Source organism: Brassica napus, chromosome A1 (genome assembly GCF_020379485.1).
Source record: "Brassica napus cultivar Da-Ae chromosome A1, Da-Ae, whole genome shotgun sequence".
Classification (NCBI taxonomy): Eukaryota; Viridiplantae; Streptophyta; class Magnoliopsida; order Brassicales; family Brassicaceae; genus Brassica; species Brassica napus.
In genome coordinates, this window is record NC_063434.1 from 25,343,104 (window position 1) to 25,359,103 (window position 16,000).

The following is a 16,000-nucleotide window of genomic DNA, read 5'->3' on the forward strand; positions in this document are numbered from 1 at the left end:
ATGTCTGGGATGGCCTCATCCGATATTGGCGTCTTCCTGATTCCATTAGAATCGCCCAGTCTTGCTCTAACTCCCGTAACACAGTCGATGAGCACGGGAACGGGCCGATGCTTCACACTACGGGCCAAAAACCCCACGCCGGTGTCCGTTTGGAAATGGTAATTAAAAATTTAATTATATTAAATTTTTAGTATATTTTTATATATATTCTAATTAACAACTTTCTTAAATGTTTTTTTAGGCCAAAGAGACGGGAGAATTCCCGTCTCTTATGCAACTTTACGAGAGGACCCACAAGAACAAGGCGGGCCGATTTATAGATGGCAAGTCCGAGCAAATCTACAACGATTTGGCTGCTCGGGTTGAAGAACGCCAGACCCAGCTGACCCAACAGTCCACCGATGGATTACCCGTCACCTTATCCACACCTGAAGTGGATAAGCTTTACGAGGAGGTAAATTTTCTAAAATTTTAATTTTTTTAAATATTCATTTAATTTAACTTTAAATTTTTACTAACAAAATTTATTTTTTGTTTTTAAGGTTGTCCCTAAAAAAAAGGGACGGACGTTGGGGATTGGTTCCGTCAACGATGTTCCGAGAGCGACATCGTCTTATGTTCAGCGACGGGATGATGAAGTCTCTCAGCTGCGTAGGGAGTCCGAAGAGCTGCGTAGAGAGTCTACTCAGCTGCGTAGAGAGTCTACTCAGCTGCGATCTCGTATGGGTGGACTCGAGGGCTTCTTGGACGTTGTAGCGGCCACAAATCCGGAATGGGCGACTTTGTTCAGGACCATGCGACAACAAAATCCTATCCCAGGCCAGTCACCGACCGACGACTCACATGCCGAGGCGGATGTTCAGGCGAGGAGTGATGAATTCTACGAGGCGATTAACGACCACCCTTAGTTCTTTTTAATTTCGGTTCTTGTATTATGAATTCAAAACTTATTTATATATAAAATATTTTGGTTTTGATTTTTTTAGAATTTTAATTTTATTAATAATTTAAATAATTTAAATTATATTTATAATTATAATTTTTTTTATTTCTATAAAATAAAGAAACGAAGTAAATTCGTAGCTAATTTTGCGGCTTCTTTACGTGGAAGCTTAACGTAGTTTTTACGAGGAAACATTTACAAGGAAATAACGTGGAAATCTATCAAGGTTTTTACGTTTTCTTTACGTGGAAAGCTGTCAAGGTATTTACGTTTATTATACGAGTATTTATTTACGTGGGTTTTACGAGGAAAGTTTTTCGTGGTATTTACGAGGAAACTTAGCGACGTCCTTACGTGGAATCTTTACGTGGTCTTTACGACGAAATATCCTCCTTCGCTTTTACGACGAAATTATTTCCTCGCTACCTTACGACGAATTAGCGAGGATATATGCGTTACGACAAACGTATAACGACGAAACGGGTTTCCTCGCTAATTCGTCGTAACACTGCTTTTACGACGAAATAACGAGGAAAACTGCCCTCGTAAAACTTGTGTTTTCTTGTAGTGTAAGTATTCAGTATCATCACTTTGGTCATGATCTCTTCGGCATGTTGGACATCCATTCTTGAAAGGAAACAAATGGACGAGAGAGAAAATAAGGGAGATTAGGAGTTTGAGAAGATTTCAATTCTTTTTGGTTGTAATTTTTTTTATTGGATTTGACATTTGAAAAAAATCTTTAAAATTCCAGTTATTAGATTAATCATTTGTATAAATGATTTAAATCACGACTTATTGAAAATTATGGATTTCATCAATAAAATTATCAAATAAAATTTGAAGGAATTTGAAAGATAATTTATTGTTAAAAGTTAATAGATAGAAATATCGATGGTAGTTGAAGAGATTTTAAAAGTTAATTTTTTTTTGATGAAATTTTAAAAAGAAATCTAAACTTTTGAAATGAAAAATAAAAGAAATAAAATTATTGGAAATTATTAACAAAAAGTAAGTTTTGATTATTTTCAATAACATTTTCTCATTTCAATACAAAATATAATTTGACAAACTAATAAATAAGATAACATTTTAAATATTTTTAAAATTAAAATTTCTATATCCTAAAAAATCATCATAAAAATCCATCAAATCAGAAACCTTTAAGATCTTACAAAATTTCTAATCCAATAAGCCTTCCTAAGTCTTTTTGAAAGCGTCTTTATCTTATTTTGTAGGAGTTAAAAATTATTAATGTTAGCCTACTATATAAAAGGGACTTAATTCCTCATTTCTAAGTCCTGCCACATGGATAAAATATTGTGAACCAACCAAGATGCCATGTCATCTGGATTGGACTTGAGTTAAAAAAAAAACTATTTTCAGAGCCCATTCGACCCATCTCGAAGCCCATTCCCGAACCACTCTCTCGTAAGCATAATCCCGTGTTCTAAACATGTTAAATTTTTTTAAACACTCATATCTTAGAAATAGTTTAAAAAATATCTTTATATAAATATTTTTTTCTTGAATAATATTTAATTATAATCTTTTGTATATTTTTCAGATAACAACAAAATATATATAAGAATTATCTTATTTTTCAAATTTTTGATTGCTAAAGCAAAAGTTGAAAGCCGTGTAGAAGCATCAAACACACTCGACTTTTATGACTTGAGAAGTTGATGAGGTACATATGATATTCTATTCTATTTATTTTGCTGAGAAAAGTCGATGTATTATTAGAATTAGCGCCAAATCATAGAAAAGTATTACGCGTTTTTCCTCTAATGTTTCTCTAAAAAGGCAAGTGGTTTATCTTTAATCACATGACATGCAATGGACCAACCTGCCAACTAGGAATTAATATATCATTTTATCTTTTTTTTTGAAAAATATATATATATATATATATATATTATATCATTTTATCTTGGGGTCAGATAAGTTTTCATTTATAACGTAACCTGAATTTTACGCTGGTTTGAAATATGTAAATTTTTAACACATGTTTTGATGTCAATAGAGAAAAGAACAAAGAAAAATCAATGAAGACTTTCAAAATATGATTCATTTGTAGAATTTTCTTACACAAACAACGCAGACAAGTCTCTTCTACTTCACATGACTTATCATTGTGTATTAAGTATAATATATATACATGCATTAGTAATAACACAACAAGAATCTCGATCTTTGTAAGTATATAGTATTTCTTAAATCAAGTGTTCGTTGGAAAATGTTCCACTGAAATAACAGCTTCTTTATCTTCTTTAGTACAGATTCTTGGACACACAACTAAGAAAATGATGAGATCCTGTAGATTTTCTGACACAAGTCATGTCTTCACTCTTATGTTCATCTGTTTCATCACCCTGTTCTCTTCTTCCGTCCTCGTTCAGGGAAAGATCCGGCGATTCAAGTGGGAAGTGAAGTACGAGCTTAAGTCACCAGATTGTTTTGAGAAGCTAGTCATTACAATAAATGGGCAGTTGCCAGGTCCTACCATCAAAGCTCAACAAGGTGACACCATAATTGTCGAGCTCAAGAATAGCTTCATGACTGAAAATGTTGCTGTCCATTGGCATGGAATCAGACAGGTACTTACACAATCCTAGTCAAAATTTTATACAGTTTTTAATGTGCCTTTTTTTCAAGAAACATATCACAACATTCGATGAATACTTGATACCTTTAATGAATAATTCAGTTAAAAAAAAAGACATTCGATGAATACTTGTAATGTTTGATTTTGGTTTCAGGTTGGGACACCATGGTTTGATGGAGTGGAAGGTGTTACTCAATGTCCAATTCTTCCTGGAGAAATCTTCACATACCAGTTCGTCGTTGACAGAGTAAAAAAAATCATACTCGCAAATTATTTTTCAATCTTATATATTAAAACAGAAGTTACAACCTTGATTCATGTGTGATTTTTTTTAAATGGACCTAATGGACCTATTCATAGAAATTCATATTACATTTTAGTTCAGACTAATAATAAATAAAACTTTTAAAATATTTTAATCATAATATCTTTTGATATCTTTTCATTTTAAATATAAATATATTTATTTAAAATTCTAACAAATCTGTTTAAAAAGATTTTTACAAGATCTTCATTTTCGAAATTATATTTAAATATTTTTGCTAATTTCAAAATTAGTTTAGAATATTATTATAGATTAATATATTCAGTTATATAAAATTAAAAATAAAAAATCTATAATGTTTTATTTATTATGTAATCATAATCAATCATATTAAAATAAAATTATTATATTGAGCTAAATATAATAAAATTGTATTAAATTTATATATTTATATATTTTATTTTCGTAATTATAAAATATTTATGTTCAAAAATAAAATCTAATATGTTGGTAAGATGGGTTAACATTATCAAACTATATAATACATGTATAAAAATTAACATGTATTTCCTTAAAGTTAATAATATAAAATCTTTGTAACTACTTTAATCATAATATATTTTCATTTTAAATATAATATATATTTATATATTATATTTTAAAAATTCTAATAAATCTGTGTAAAAATATTTAAACAATAACTTAATGTATTTTAAGTTATCGTTTAAAAATGAAAATAAATAAATTATATCCTATTTTATCTACTTTATAGTCATGATCATGTTAAAATATAATTATTATACTAAAATAAATATGATAAAATTATATTCAATTGATAAATTTATAAATTTTATTTTCATAAATATAAACTATTTATTTAAAATATAATATGATGATAGAACATCTTAAAATTAACAAACTATATAATACATGTCTAAAAATTAACATATCTTAGACTTTTATATATACAATAATAAATTATCTAAAATGAATAAGCATAAAAATATTGGTAAAAAGAAATTCAATTTTGAAAGACGGGTCAAATTTAGCATAAATTAAATACAAAATAATTTTTAAATATATTTTCTCATTAATATATTAATTTGCTTAATAACTAAATGCAAATACAATAAGATAAATATATAATAAGAAGTGGTAAATACATACAGTTTAAACAATTAATTAATTATAACATGTAAATTATAAAATTAATGTATTTGAAAGAGTTATATAAATATTTAAGTATATGATTAAAATATATACCACTTATGTTCTAAAACAATAATTTATGTATAGAAAAGTGAAAACAAACACCCGTGCGGTTGCACGGGTCAAAATCTAGTCCTTCTTTATTTTTGTATGTTAATTTTGTGTTACGTTTTTGTTTTATTAATTTGGTCTGTAGCCTGGGACATACATGTATCATTCACACTACGGAATGCAGAGAGAATCTGGATTAATAGGAATGATTCGAGTTTCTCCTCCAAGTACAGAACCTGAACCGTTTACATACGATTATGACCGGAGCCTTTTGTTAACCGATTGGTATCACAAAGGCATGTCCGAGAAAGCGACTGGTTTAGCATCCATACCCTTTAAATGGGTCGGTGAGCCACAGGTGAATGGATCTACTACTTAAAAGTCAGATTCTTAGTTTTTGAGCGACCTAATTGTTTTTTTTTTGGATGTTGAAATATCAGTCGCTTATGATACAAGGAAGAGGAAGATTCAACTGCACAAACAACATGATGACTCCTCAGCGCTCGGAAGCTGAAGTATGTAACGCTTCACACGCTGATTGTTCACGTTTTGTCCTCATGGTGATCCCCGGGAAGACATACCGGCTTCGAATCGGTAGCTTGACGTCTCTCTCTGCTCTCAGTTTCCAAATCGAGGTAACCTAGCTTGTGATGCAAGCAACCATTTTCGTTCTATTCTGTGTTTTATGAGTGAAATTAAACTTCAGGGACATAACTTGACGGTAGTTGAAGCCGATGGACACTACGTTGAACCATTCACTGTGAGGAATCTCTTCATATACTCCGGAGAAACTTATTCCGTGCTTCTCAAGGCAGATCAAAACCCTAGCCGGAACTATTGGATCACCACAAGCATCGTTAGCCGTCCAGAGAAAACTCCACCAGCAACCGCTGTACTCAACTACCACCCGAATCATCCACGTAAGCATCCTCCGACGCCGGCATCCTCCAATTTTCGGCCAGAATGGAACGACACGCGCCACCGTCTTGCACAAAGCGTAGCAATCAAGGCACGTAAAGGATTCGCACACGCGCCGCCGGAGAATTCCGACAAAGTGATTGTGCTCTTGAATACACAGAACAAAGTTAACGGATACATGCGGTGGTCGGTCAACAACGTTTCCTACCAACACCCTACAACGCCATATTTAATCGCATTAAAGCATAATCTCACAAACGCATTTGACTGGCGTTTCACGCCGCCAGAGAGGTACGATTCTAAAAGCTACGACATATTCGCGGTACCCTCAAACGCTAACGCAACGATGAGCGACGGGATCTACCGCTTGAAGTTCAACTCCACCGTGGACGTGGTTTTACAGAACGCTAATACGATGAGCGTTAACAATAGTGAAACGCACCCGTGGCATTTACACGGTCATGATTTTTGGGTGCTTGGGTATGGTGAAGGGAAATTTAATGAAATGGAGGATCCCAAAAGGTATAATCTGGTCGACCCGATTATGAAAAACACGGTTGCGGTACAACCGTATGGCTGGACCGCTCTGCGTTTTAGAGCGGATAATCCTGGCGTTTGGGCGTTTCATTGCCATATTGAGTCGCATTTTTTCATGGGAATGAGGATTGTGTTCGCGTCTGGGATCGATAGGGTTGCTAATTTGCCTTCTTCTATCATGGGTTGTGGTCAGACTAAACGTTTAGTCTGATGATATGTTTTATTAATTTTTGTAATGCCAAATAGATGGAATTTATGGAAATGCTTTCTTGATCTTCTTTACAAACGTGAACAATGTCCAGAGCTTCCTGTAACAGCAAAGAGTGTTTAAATCAAGCCAAACAGAGATATAAAAGTCTGAAATGAGTAGAGAAGAGGAATAAGAAAGTAGCTTAGTGAAAGAGAGAAAGTAGCCTCAAGAGATTCTTCTCCCAAGGCCACTGGAGGTGGAATCAGTCGTCAGAACCCTAATCCACCTCCTGATATACCTAAACCGTAATCTCAAGGGATGGTGTTACGCACGAGGAGCTCCGTCCTCAAATCCTCTATCAGTACCAGAGAAAGGGACTGAAAGGAGGCCGTCAGTTGAAGTGAAAGCCTGCTTGAGAAAGAGTAGAGCCCAATAAAGAGACTACTTGAAGAACAAGGGAGTCGTGAGTAGTAGTGTCGACGTGTCAATAAGACAAAAGGGACAAACGCACATGGGGTGTTGGATCAGGAGCCTTGGTGAGTGACAAGAAGGAATGTCACCTCAATGCATAAATACCTTTCCATTATATAAAGTCACAACACAAAGAACACACTAAATATAGCTTAAGCATAACCAAATTGCTATTTTAGTGATAGATGATAGGAAGGTTTGTCCAGGAGGAGCATATGCGTAACGATCTCACAGATAATAAATATGAAAAAAAAAATAGATTGGATATTTGAAAGGTTTTAAAGAAAAAGACAAGACTCTAGCCTCAAGAAAAAAAAAACACAAGTCCAAACTAATGTTCTTATCAGTTCCACTTTTGAGCAGCCAGATCGATAATAGTGATTTCGTCGACATCCATGAGTCTGACATGATTAGGACGCATGTGGCGAACAGAGCAAGCAGGGACACAGAAAGATTCAGACCTTGTGAGGAAAATGCAGAGATCTCCAATATCTTGAGTGTAAACAGCGTTACCTTGTTCGTCTATCTTGAACACCATTAAAGCTTGTGTTTCCATTCTCTCTATGCAGTAGATGGTCTTGGCCGTCCTTTTGTACCACTTAACCATGAAAGTTTCACCGGTGGTTCTTGACTCCACCAAGTGTTCGCTTGTGTTGCTCGAGTACAGAAGCTCCCGCTTGGCCTTGCTCAGCTCCGGAAGGTTTTGAAATTGAAGTCTCTGAATCTTTGGTGTGCACTTGTGTTTGCCGAGATCCCATGATCCAACAAGGTGGCCTCCAGATCCGATAATGCGAAACATGTCCTCTTTCTCCGAATACATGACAGGGGAGGAAAAGAAACAAGGGTTTGAGATTCTAATTAATGTTGATCCACTCGGCGTTGCTTTGAGCCGGTTTACAAATGCTTAGTTGAGGTCCCGAGAACTTGACAGCCACAGCACACTCCTCCTTCTCCGGAGAAGATGAGGACATTGCCACGTTGGTGGCCATTTGGGCTTGGCATAGAGGCAGAGTTACATGAGGAGGTAAAAAAATGATTCTCACCTGTTTAGGATTCTTCTCCGGGTATTCCCGGATTCGCACAATGCCGTCCACCAAAGACGTTATCCATCCATTGGATGTTCCTATCATTTTCGTTACCTCCATAAAATCACGAGGCATATCGTAATCAAGAGCATGCATGTCACCATCCCTCCTGACCACGGCTCTTACGAGATGTGGTCTACAAGGATCTGCGCAGAAGATGGTTAAAGGAAGTGTTTGTGATTGCGGCAATGAAGCAGATGAGTAACCATTAGAGTGGTGAAGAGGAGAGCATCTTACCAACACTGGTTTCCGCAAGCATAGCTTCGGGGGCTGGTTGAGAATCAGAGACATGAATAGTTTTAGTAAAGAAATGAAACCCTAATTGCTCACATTAATACTAATACATATGAACGGACTTGCTCAACAAGTTTTCCTTCTTGACATAAATTAGCCCTAATTCTAATTTGTTTCATTTTTTCTATATACCGTATTTACTCTGATTTCAACGGAGCAGACTTTTAAATATTTATGGCAATATTTTGAAAATCGGGGAAAATAATGAAGCGGTTAAGTTTTGGCCAGGTATTTTACTATGCAGGTTCTAGTATTTTACTATGCAGGTTTTACAATACCCTTAGAATCATTATTTAATATTAATATAACATATAAATTTCATATGATTAAAATAAAATTCGTTTTTAATTATATATAAAATTCATTAAGGGTATTGTTTTAATTAACACATTTGCGAATCAGCTAAAAATTAATAATAAATCAATAACCTATCTAAAAGTCTAAAACCTAATAAAATATGACAAATAAGAAAAACTAACTAAATTTTAATATAAAATATAAATTTAATATTACTAAAATAAAATTCATTTTTAAATATATATATATATATATAATATTAATAAATTAGTGACTTAGCTAAAAATAAATAATAAATCAATGATTTAGCTAAAACCTAATACAAACATGACAAATAAGCAAATTTACTAAAATTATGGATAATATAAAATATGATTGATTATTTAGCACAAAATTAAAATAAGAGTTTTGTTAAATAAAACATAAGTTTGCCGTATCAGTATTACAAAAAAAATAATCATTAATAGTGTCGTAGAAATTATATCTTTTCCATTAGCGAATAAAATTGAAGCTGAGTGTTGGAGGATAGCTCAACGTATAGACGAGAGTATGGAGATTGATATGGGAGTTGAGGTAATGGACACAACTGTTCCTCCGCAAAGAAACGCTCTTGCTAGACATCCTGGATAAATGAAAGAGACATATTTGAACTTGGCTTTGTGTTAATGGATGGTGACTTTCCAATGCTGTTTGGAGCAAGAGCCGATATACACGCACCAAATCACCACTGCAAGCGGAAGCTGAAGGTTTGCTTTGGGCAATGCAAGTGATACTGAAGTTTGGACATAGAGAGATAGTCTTTCAATCGAATGTGAATAACTGGTTATACTCATTCAAAAGGAGGAAGATTGGTCTGCGTTGGACTCGGAGCTCGACGAAATACAGGCTGTATAATTTTCTGAACTTTCTATTGCTTATATTCCTAGATCTTTAAAATTCCGTACGAATAGCCTAGCAAAAGGTGTCTGATCACGCTCTTCTCGATCAGCTTTTGTAAACCCTTTTGCACCAAGTTGGCTAGCCCCACAAGCTAGCATGAGGGTACCAAAAAAGAGAATAAAGTTAAAAGTGAAACTAAATATCCCAATGAACAAATTTATCAGAAGTCTATATTTATGTGGATGTCTATATGGGACAAACAATTTTTTTTAGACAATTATAGAATATAGTCACGAAAATCAATCCTAAAATATATAATTTAAAAAAAACCATCAAAATTTTTAATATTACACCTAATAAGAATATAAAGACCAACTATATTCTCTTCATGTATAATGTGTTGTGGTAAGATTCAAAAAAATTAACTTACTTTACAGTAAAGGAAAATTAGATTTTTAATTCTAAATTTACAGTAAAAACATAACATTTTATAAAACTAAACAATTGACATAATAGTACAAAAATATGAAAAAAAAATCAAAATACTATTCGTGCGTAACGAAGACAAGGACCTAGTATTTATAAGAATGTTTAATGTTTTGCCAAAATGTGAATTTCATTGATAAGTAGAAGATGGTTCGTAACTGTTACTAAACATGATATTCTGATCTAAGGTTAATTTTGGCAAAAAAAACAGAACAAAGTAAAAATGCAATGTTTACTTATTTTTGTTTCATTTTTATTTTGTTATTCCCTTCATTTTAACAGAATGAATATTTTTGTTATTCTTTACGTTTAATTTGCTTTATTTATGCATATATTTTACTTATTTTTCTTATATATATATATAAAATTTCCTCTTTTTTGTTTTTTGGAACACATTATTCAAACTTTTCTTCATATTATTTTGTAGACAATTCTTCTCTACTTACAAAACCGTACTTGATGATTGATATTAATACTGTATTATTCTAGAAATTTATACTTTAACAAAATATTTGTTATTGAATTGGTCTTTGCGAATAGATGATTAATTAGGCTTCATAACACCTAAGAATTTATGCATAAGCGACCAATTAGCTAATTAATTTAAAAATATTTTCAGCAAAACAGTTTTAGGGGGTGTTATTGAATAGTATATTTAAAATTAATTATCTAAGTTTTACAATCTAGTGTTATTCAAAAATTGATTTTAACTCTAATATTTAAACCTAGTGTTATTGGTTACTGTATTAAAATATTTATAATAATAGATTTTAAACTTTAGTGTTATTGGTTGTTGCAGATTTATAATCTTTTAAGTAAAAAATCTAAAATCTAGTATTATCCAATTAAAGATTTAAATACAATATTTCAAATCTTGTGTTATTCATGTTTGATAAAACTTTACAATCTATTTGACTTGAATATTATGAGTGTGCCTCTCACGCATTGAACTCTATTGATACACCTGACGATAACATGCCCATATCTGAAACAGATAAGTCACCTGTGTCTTTGAATGGAAATTGTTTTGGATTTCTTATAATCTCCAGACTTGTGAGTATTTAATCCAAAACTTTGATTTCACTAGGGAGATTTTCAACCCTTTTTTCTCCTTCCCTTACAAGTTAACCATGGTTTCGATAAACTTTTCCTTACGGTCTGTAAAGGAGAACATTTTTCGTTGTTAAAGCAATGCTTTTTAACAAGTAAGATTGAAATTTAGGTAACTATGATAAGACCCTATTCATATACTCTGGCGACGGGAGTAAACAGCCTTGCGGCCCTTGCATCTATATTGTGAAGAGAGACGTGCCACAATATTCCGATAGGTTGTGGCTAAGTCGGTTGGTTTACTCATTGTGCCTATGTTCCAAATCTAAACTCGGGTCCTTTTAGAATTTCAGATTGAGTGATGTGTCAAGTCTAGTGTTATCATTTTTTTTTTAAATTGTTCCCTGTCTTTTGTTTTATTTGAAATTTCCGACAAAAGATATAACTTGGTTACAGAGCCGGACTTGACCAGAAGCGGGTCAAGCACGTGCTTCCGACCGCTAATTATTAAGTACTAATTCGGCCGTATATTTTTTGTCAAAAATCCCTTTAGCATACTTGGTAAAAGCGCTACTACTAGCACGATGAGGTCATGAGTTCAAATCCAGTCGGCCACATAACTGTTTTTGGCTTCTGGCCTCCATATATATAGGACCGGCTCTGAGTGTAGACTTAGACAATACTCAGCATCATCTCATTTTCTCAGAGCTAGCTACTTCTCTCATAATATACTAACATGCAAACAATTTCAACGGCAAATCATGAAAATATTTTAAAATATACTTATATTATACAACAGCGCTACTACTAGCACGATGAGGTCATGAGTTCAAATCCAGCCGGCCACATAAATGTTTTTGGCTTCTGGCCTCCATATATATAGGACCGACTCTGCTTGGTTAATAAATATACTACTGTCGATGGATAGTATAGGATACTTACTTTTAGGTAACTTTGACAAAAAAAAAGAACATATAGCAAATTAACTAAACCTCAACTATAATAATCGTGACGTGAACTAGTCATACGATCATACAATAGATATCATATATATAAAAACTAGGTTAAGATCCGCGCCTTACGCGGAATGAACATTATATATATAAACTATTTTATATATTATATGTTTATAGCATATTATGAAATAATAAATATATATTAAATAATTAAAAAGTCATTATCTACTACTTATATAATAAAATTGGTGCAAACATATAAATAAATTTAATAAATCGAATTTTTCTATTTGATATGATATATAATTAAATTTAAATGATAGTAAAATGGTATATGTTAATATTAATATTTATTAGATGATGTTTTTTGCTCATATTTTTTTTATCATTTGTATATATTATAGCAAAAAGTCTAAATTAGTGATAACAAAATTTTCACTGTGGGAATAATGGTTTAAGTAATTTATAATATTTTAAAAAATTAAGTTGTCAATATTTTTTCAAACCTTTTATCAAAAAAATGTTCAAAGTAAATTTCAAAATTACGATATTTATATATTTTTATATAGCATATAGTTTAATTTAAAATGATACATATATTTATATATATTTTATTTTTGATACTTATTAAATGAGACTTTCAACTTATATTACTTTTCAGTTATTTGTATCATGTCATAACAAAAGTTTTAAATCATAGATTACAAAAAAACTTTTAACAATTTTAGTAATTTATACTCGTTTTTAAAAATTTAAAATATAATATATAAATAATTTTTTAAATTTTTATGGTTACTATGATTGTTTAATTTATTTTAATAGCTTAAAATTAAATAAATATAATTATAATACACACTTATTTTTATCAAATCTTTATTATTCAAAATCATTAATTATCATATATACTTTAGCCACATTAGGCAATTCCGTAATCTTATTTAAGGAAATAATGAATCACATTAATAATACATTTATTGTGGTTTAATAAAAAGTTTATTATATATTTAAATGGACCAACTTATTTCTCTAAGGATTCTAAGAATCATTTTAGTGATGACACGTGGCTACAAAATAATGTTGCAATGCTTCTCAAATAATATATAGGGGATATGTGTTCTTTGATCAGACCTAGATTTCTAGAAAACAAAAAATAGCTTTTTCTTATCAAATCCCATATTTTTCTTGTATCATATTAGTCAATTCAATTATTTCAAACGTAAGAATACATATTATATATTATACAAAAAGCTAATTTCATCTTGTAGCGATACAGTTAATCAGTTTACATTATTATAATTATTTTCTAATTTCAAATAAGAATCTTTTTTTTTGATAATCGGGTCACAGCGGATTTAACATAGCTTCCGTTTTTTAACCGGGCCTCGTGGTCTGGTGGTAAAGGAACCTCGGCTGAGGTGTTCGCCATCACGAATTCGAGCCCGGCCATAATGAATTTAACATGGTTTCCCTTTGGCCTCCAGGACCTTCCTTGCCAGTTCCGGTTGGACGCGGTAGGATAGTCAGACTAAGTGAGAGGTCCGGATACTTGGATTATCAAAAAAAAAACAAAAATCTTTTCAAAATAGAGTTCAATTGTGTTATAGAAATCAAATGATATCATACTGATTTTATAAATACTTTGAGAAGGATTAGACATTTTTTAGATGAATCATGTATTTAAATTGTAAACTGAATCAAAATTTTAAAATCTCATCTATTTTAAGTCTTAACAGAATTGATTTCAACTAAAAATATCATTTTTACATATCCCCCATATAAGCCAAACACCTCCACTAGGACTAGTTATTGTCAATAGAACTAAGGAAGAAGCGGGATGGAGTTAGTGTTGTTATCTGAATGCGTAATCAACCTAATATCACATAAAGATCTAAATACATTTTCATATTAAATATTAAACCTAAAAAATTAATAAATTATTTGATACTTACGACTGATTGCTACGATGCCAGTAGATATACCAAACTTGCACAGTAATCAATGCCGGTTGATGCTGAATACAAAGCCACTGTTATGATAATGACATCCAATAAACATATGGCCTTGGCTGCATTGCACAACTCAATCCACAACTGGAACTCGAAAAAAGTTAAAAAAAAAACACAAAGTCCCTAATTATTTATTTGTTAATCTTCTCTATTAAAAGAGAAGTATCATTTTTAACTACTACAAAATAGTCATACTAGAAGTCTAGGTCCATATATACAAATAATATTTTTATTGTTTACATTAGTTTATTTAATGTATAACATTTCTAAATAATTATAAGGATATTAATAACGAATCAATTTTAACTATAAATTTAAATTTTAGTTTTAGGATTAACAAAATCTGTTGAGAAAAAATCTAACAAAATCATTTTAAAATTTTAAATATCCTTTTAATTAATGCACTGATTAATTTTGCAATTAATAGTATAATGTTATTATAAATTAATTTTAATTACATTTTTATTATAATTAAAATAATGAAATTATTTGCTAATTTTATAAGTATATTCTACATTATATTAAAATATAAGTAATTAATGAATTACATATTAAAATTATTTTTTTTGTGCAAACATATTAAAATTATGTTGAATTGGTAAACCAATATATTTTGAAAAAAATACTTTCATTAAGATAAATAAATAAAATATCATTCACCGTTTAAAGTGACTAAAATAGCATTCACTTTTTAAAATGATTAATATTCATAAATTATGTAATAAGTTTTACAAAAAATAAAATTGTTAACATATGTTAAATTTTAATATTTAGAACTATATATCATCTATTTAGTTATTTTTAAATGACAGCAATATATTATCATAAATTATTATATACAAAATAATATAAAATTTTATATTTATAAATGAAATGTTATCCGCACGGGTGTGCGGGTTAAAATCTAGTAATTTACTGAAAATAGAGTTGGAATAGTAAATTTATCTGATATGGTTGTTGGTAATAAAGTATGACAATGAAATAGACAATATGGATTATCAATCCAAAGCATTTGTCAATTTTCTCAACATTGGCTGGTCTGTCATTAACCTGAGATGAGGAAAGTCGCGATGCTTGTGATGGAAGGGATGAATGACATCTTTTTTTTTGTTAAGTATGTGAATTTTCATTAAATCAATAATGATGCAGAGAGATACATTCAGCTTGATGAATCAAAACCTACTGTATCTAAGTCGCTATTCAAAGCAAGTGTGTCTTAGGGAGCCACAAAAAAAGCTAAAAAGAACTCACTAAGACAAACAAAGTTTCAATCCCAACCATATGGATGTGATTAAAGCTTGACTAACATTATGGTTCAATTGACAACCATTAAGTTAACAGCAGACCACATCGAATAGATTGATGCGGGGACCTGCATCAAAACCGCACGATTCCAAAGAAGTCACAGCCGGAGAACAGTCTGAGGGACCACAGACCGTCCCGAGGGCGACTCCAACCGTGGAACAGGCGAAGCAGGGTCGGCAAGTCCTGGTCCAGCCATTCCTAACCAGTGAAGTCCACTCCAGACGCTGCTAGCTCAAGAAGACGGCAAGCTGCACTCCTGAGAATCCAAACCGATGAGGAGGAACCAGCAGATGAAACGCAGGTGGAGTACTGGCAGATGGAAGCGGAGGTTTATACGGCTGAACTCCGGTCCCATCCTGCGAGCAGAGCACAAAAGGTAACCAGTTACAGAACATCAAGAGAGGCAGGGGACAGTGGCTATCAACCTTCTGAAACTTGAGAAGCGGAGGA

The 16,000-nt window shown here is 31.8% G+C and overlaps 3 protein-coding genes across 3 annotated transcripts; 1 reads left to right on the top strand and 2 right to left on the bottom strand.

The window, feature by feature from the left end:
* The first annotated feature begins 2,063 nt into the window (after window positions 1-2,063).
* Window positions 2,064-6,808, top strand: LOC106454954 (L-ascorbate oxidase-like). Its single transcript, XM_013897027.3, has 5 exons — window positions 2,064-3,543; window positions 3,706-3,798; window positions 5,222-5,434; window positions 5,517-5,711; window positions 5,783-6,808. The coding sequence occupies exons 1-5, from the start codon at window positions 3,250-3,252 to the stop codon at window positions 6,740-6,742; spliced, it is 1,755 nt and encodes a 584-aa protein (XP_013752481.1). The 5' UTR covers window positions 2,064-3,249; the 3' UTR covers window positions 6,743-6,808.
* Window positions 6,809-7,011: 203 nt separating this feature from the next.
* Window positions 7,012-8,947, bottom strand: LOC106453722. Its single transcript, XM_048738685.1, has one exon. It carries the CDS (start codon window positions 8,010-8,012, stop codon window positions 7,536-7,538), a length of 477 nt encoding a protein of 158 aa, XP_048594642.1. The 5' UTR covers window positions 8,013-8,947; the 3' UTR covers window positions 7,012-7,535.
* On the bottom strand, window positions 8,047-8,568 carry LOC125578272. Its single transcript, XM_048740665.1, has one exon. The coding sequence runs from the start codon at window positions 8,566-8,568 to the stop codon at window positions 8,047-8,049; it is 522 nt and encodes a 173-aa protein (XP_048596622.1).
* Window positions 8,948-16,000: the final 7,053 nt, after the last annotated feature.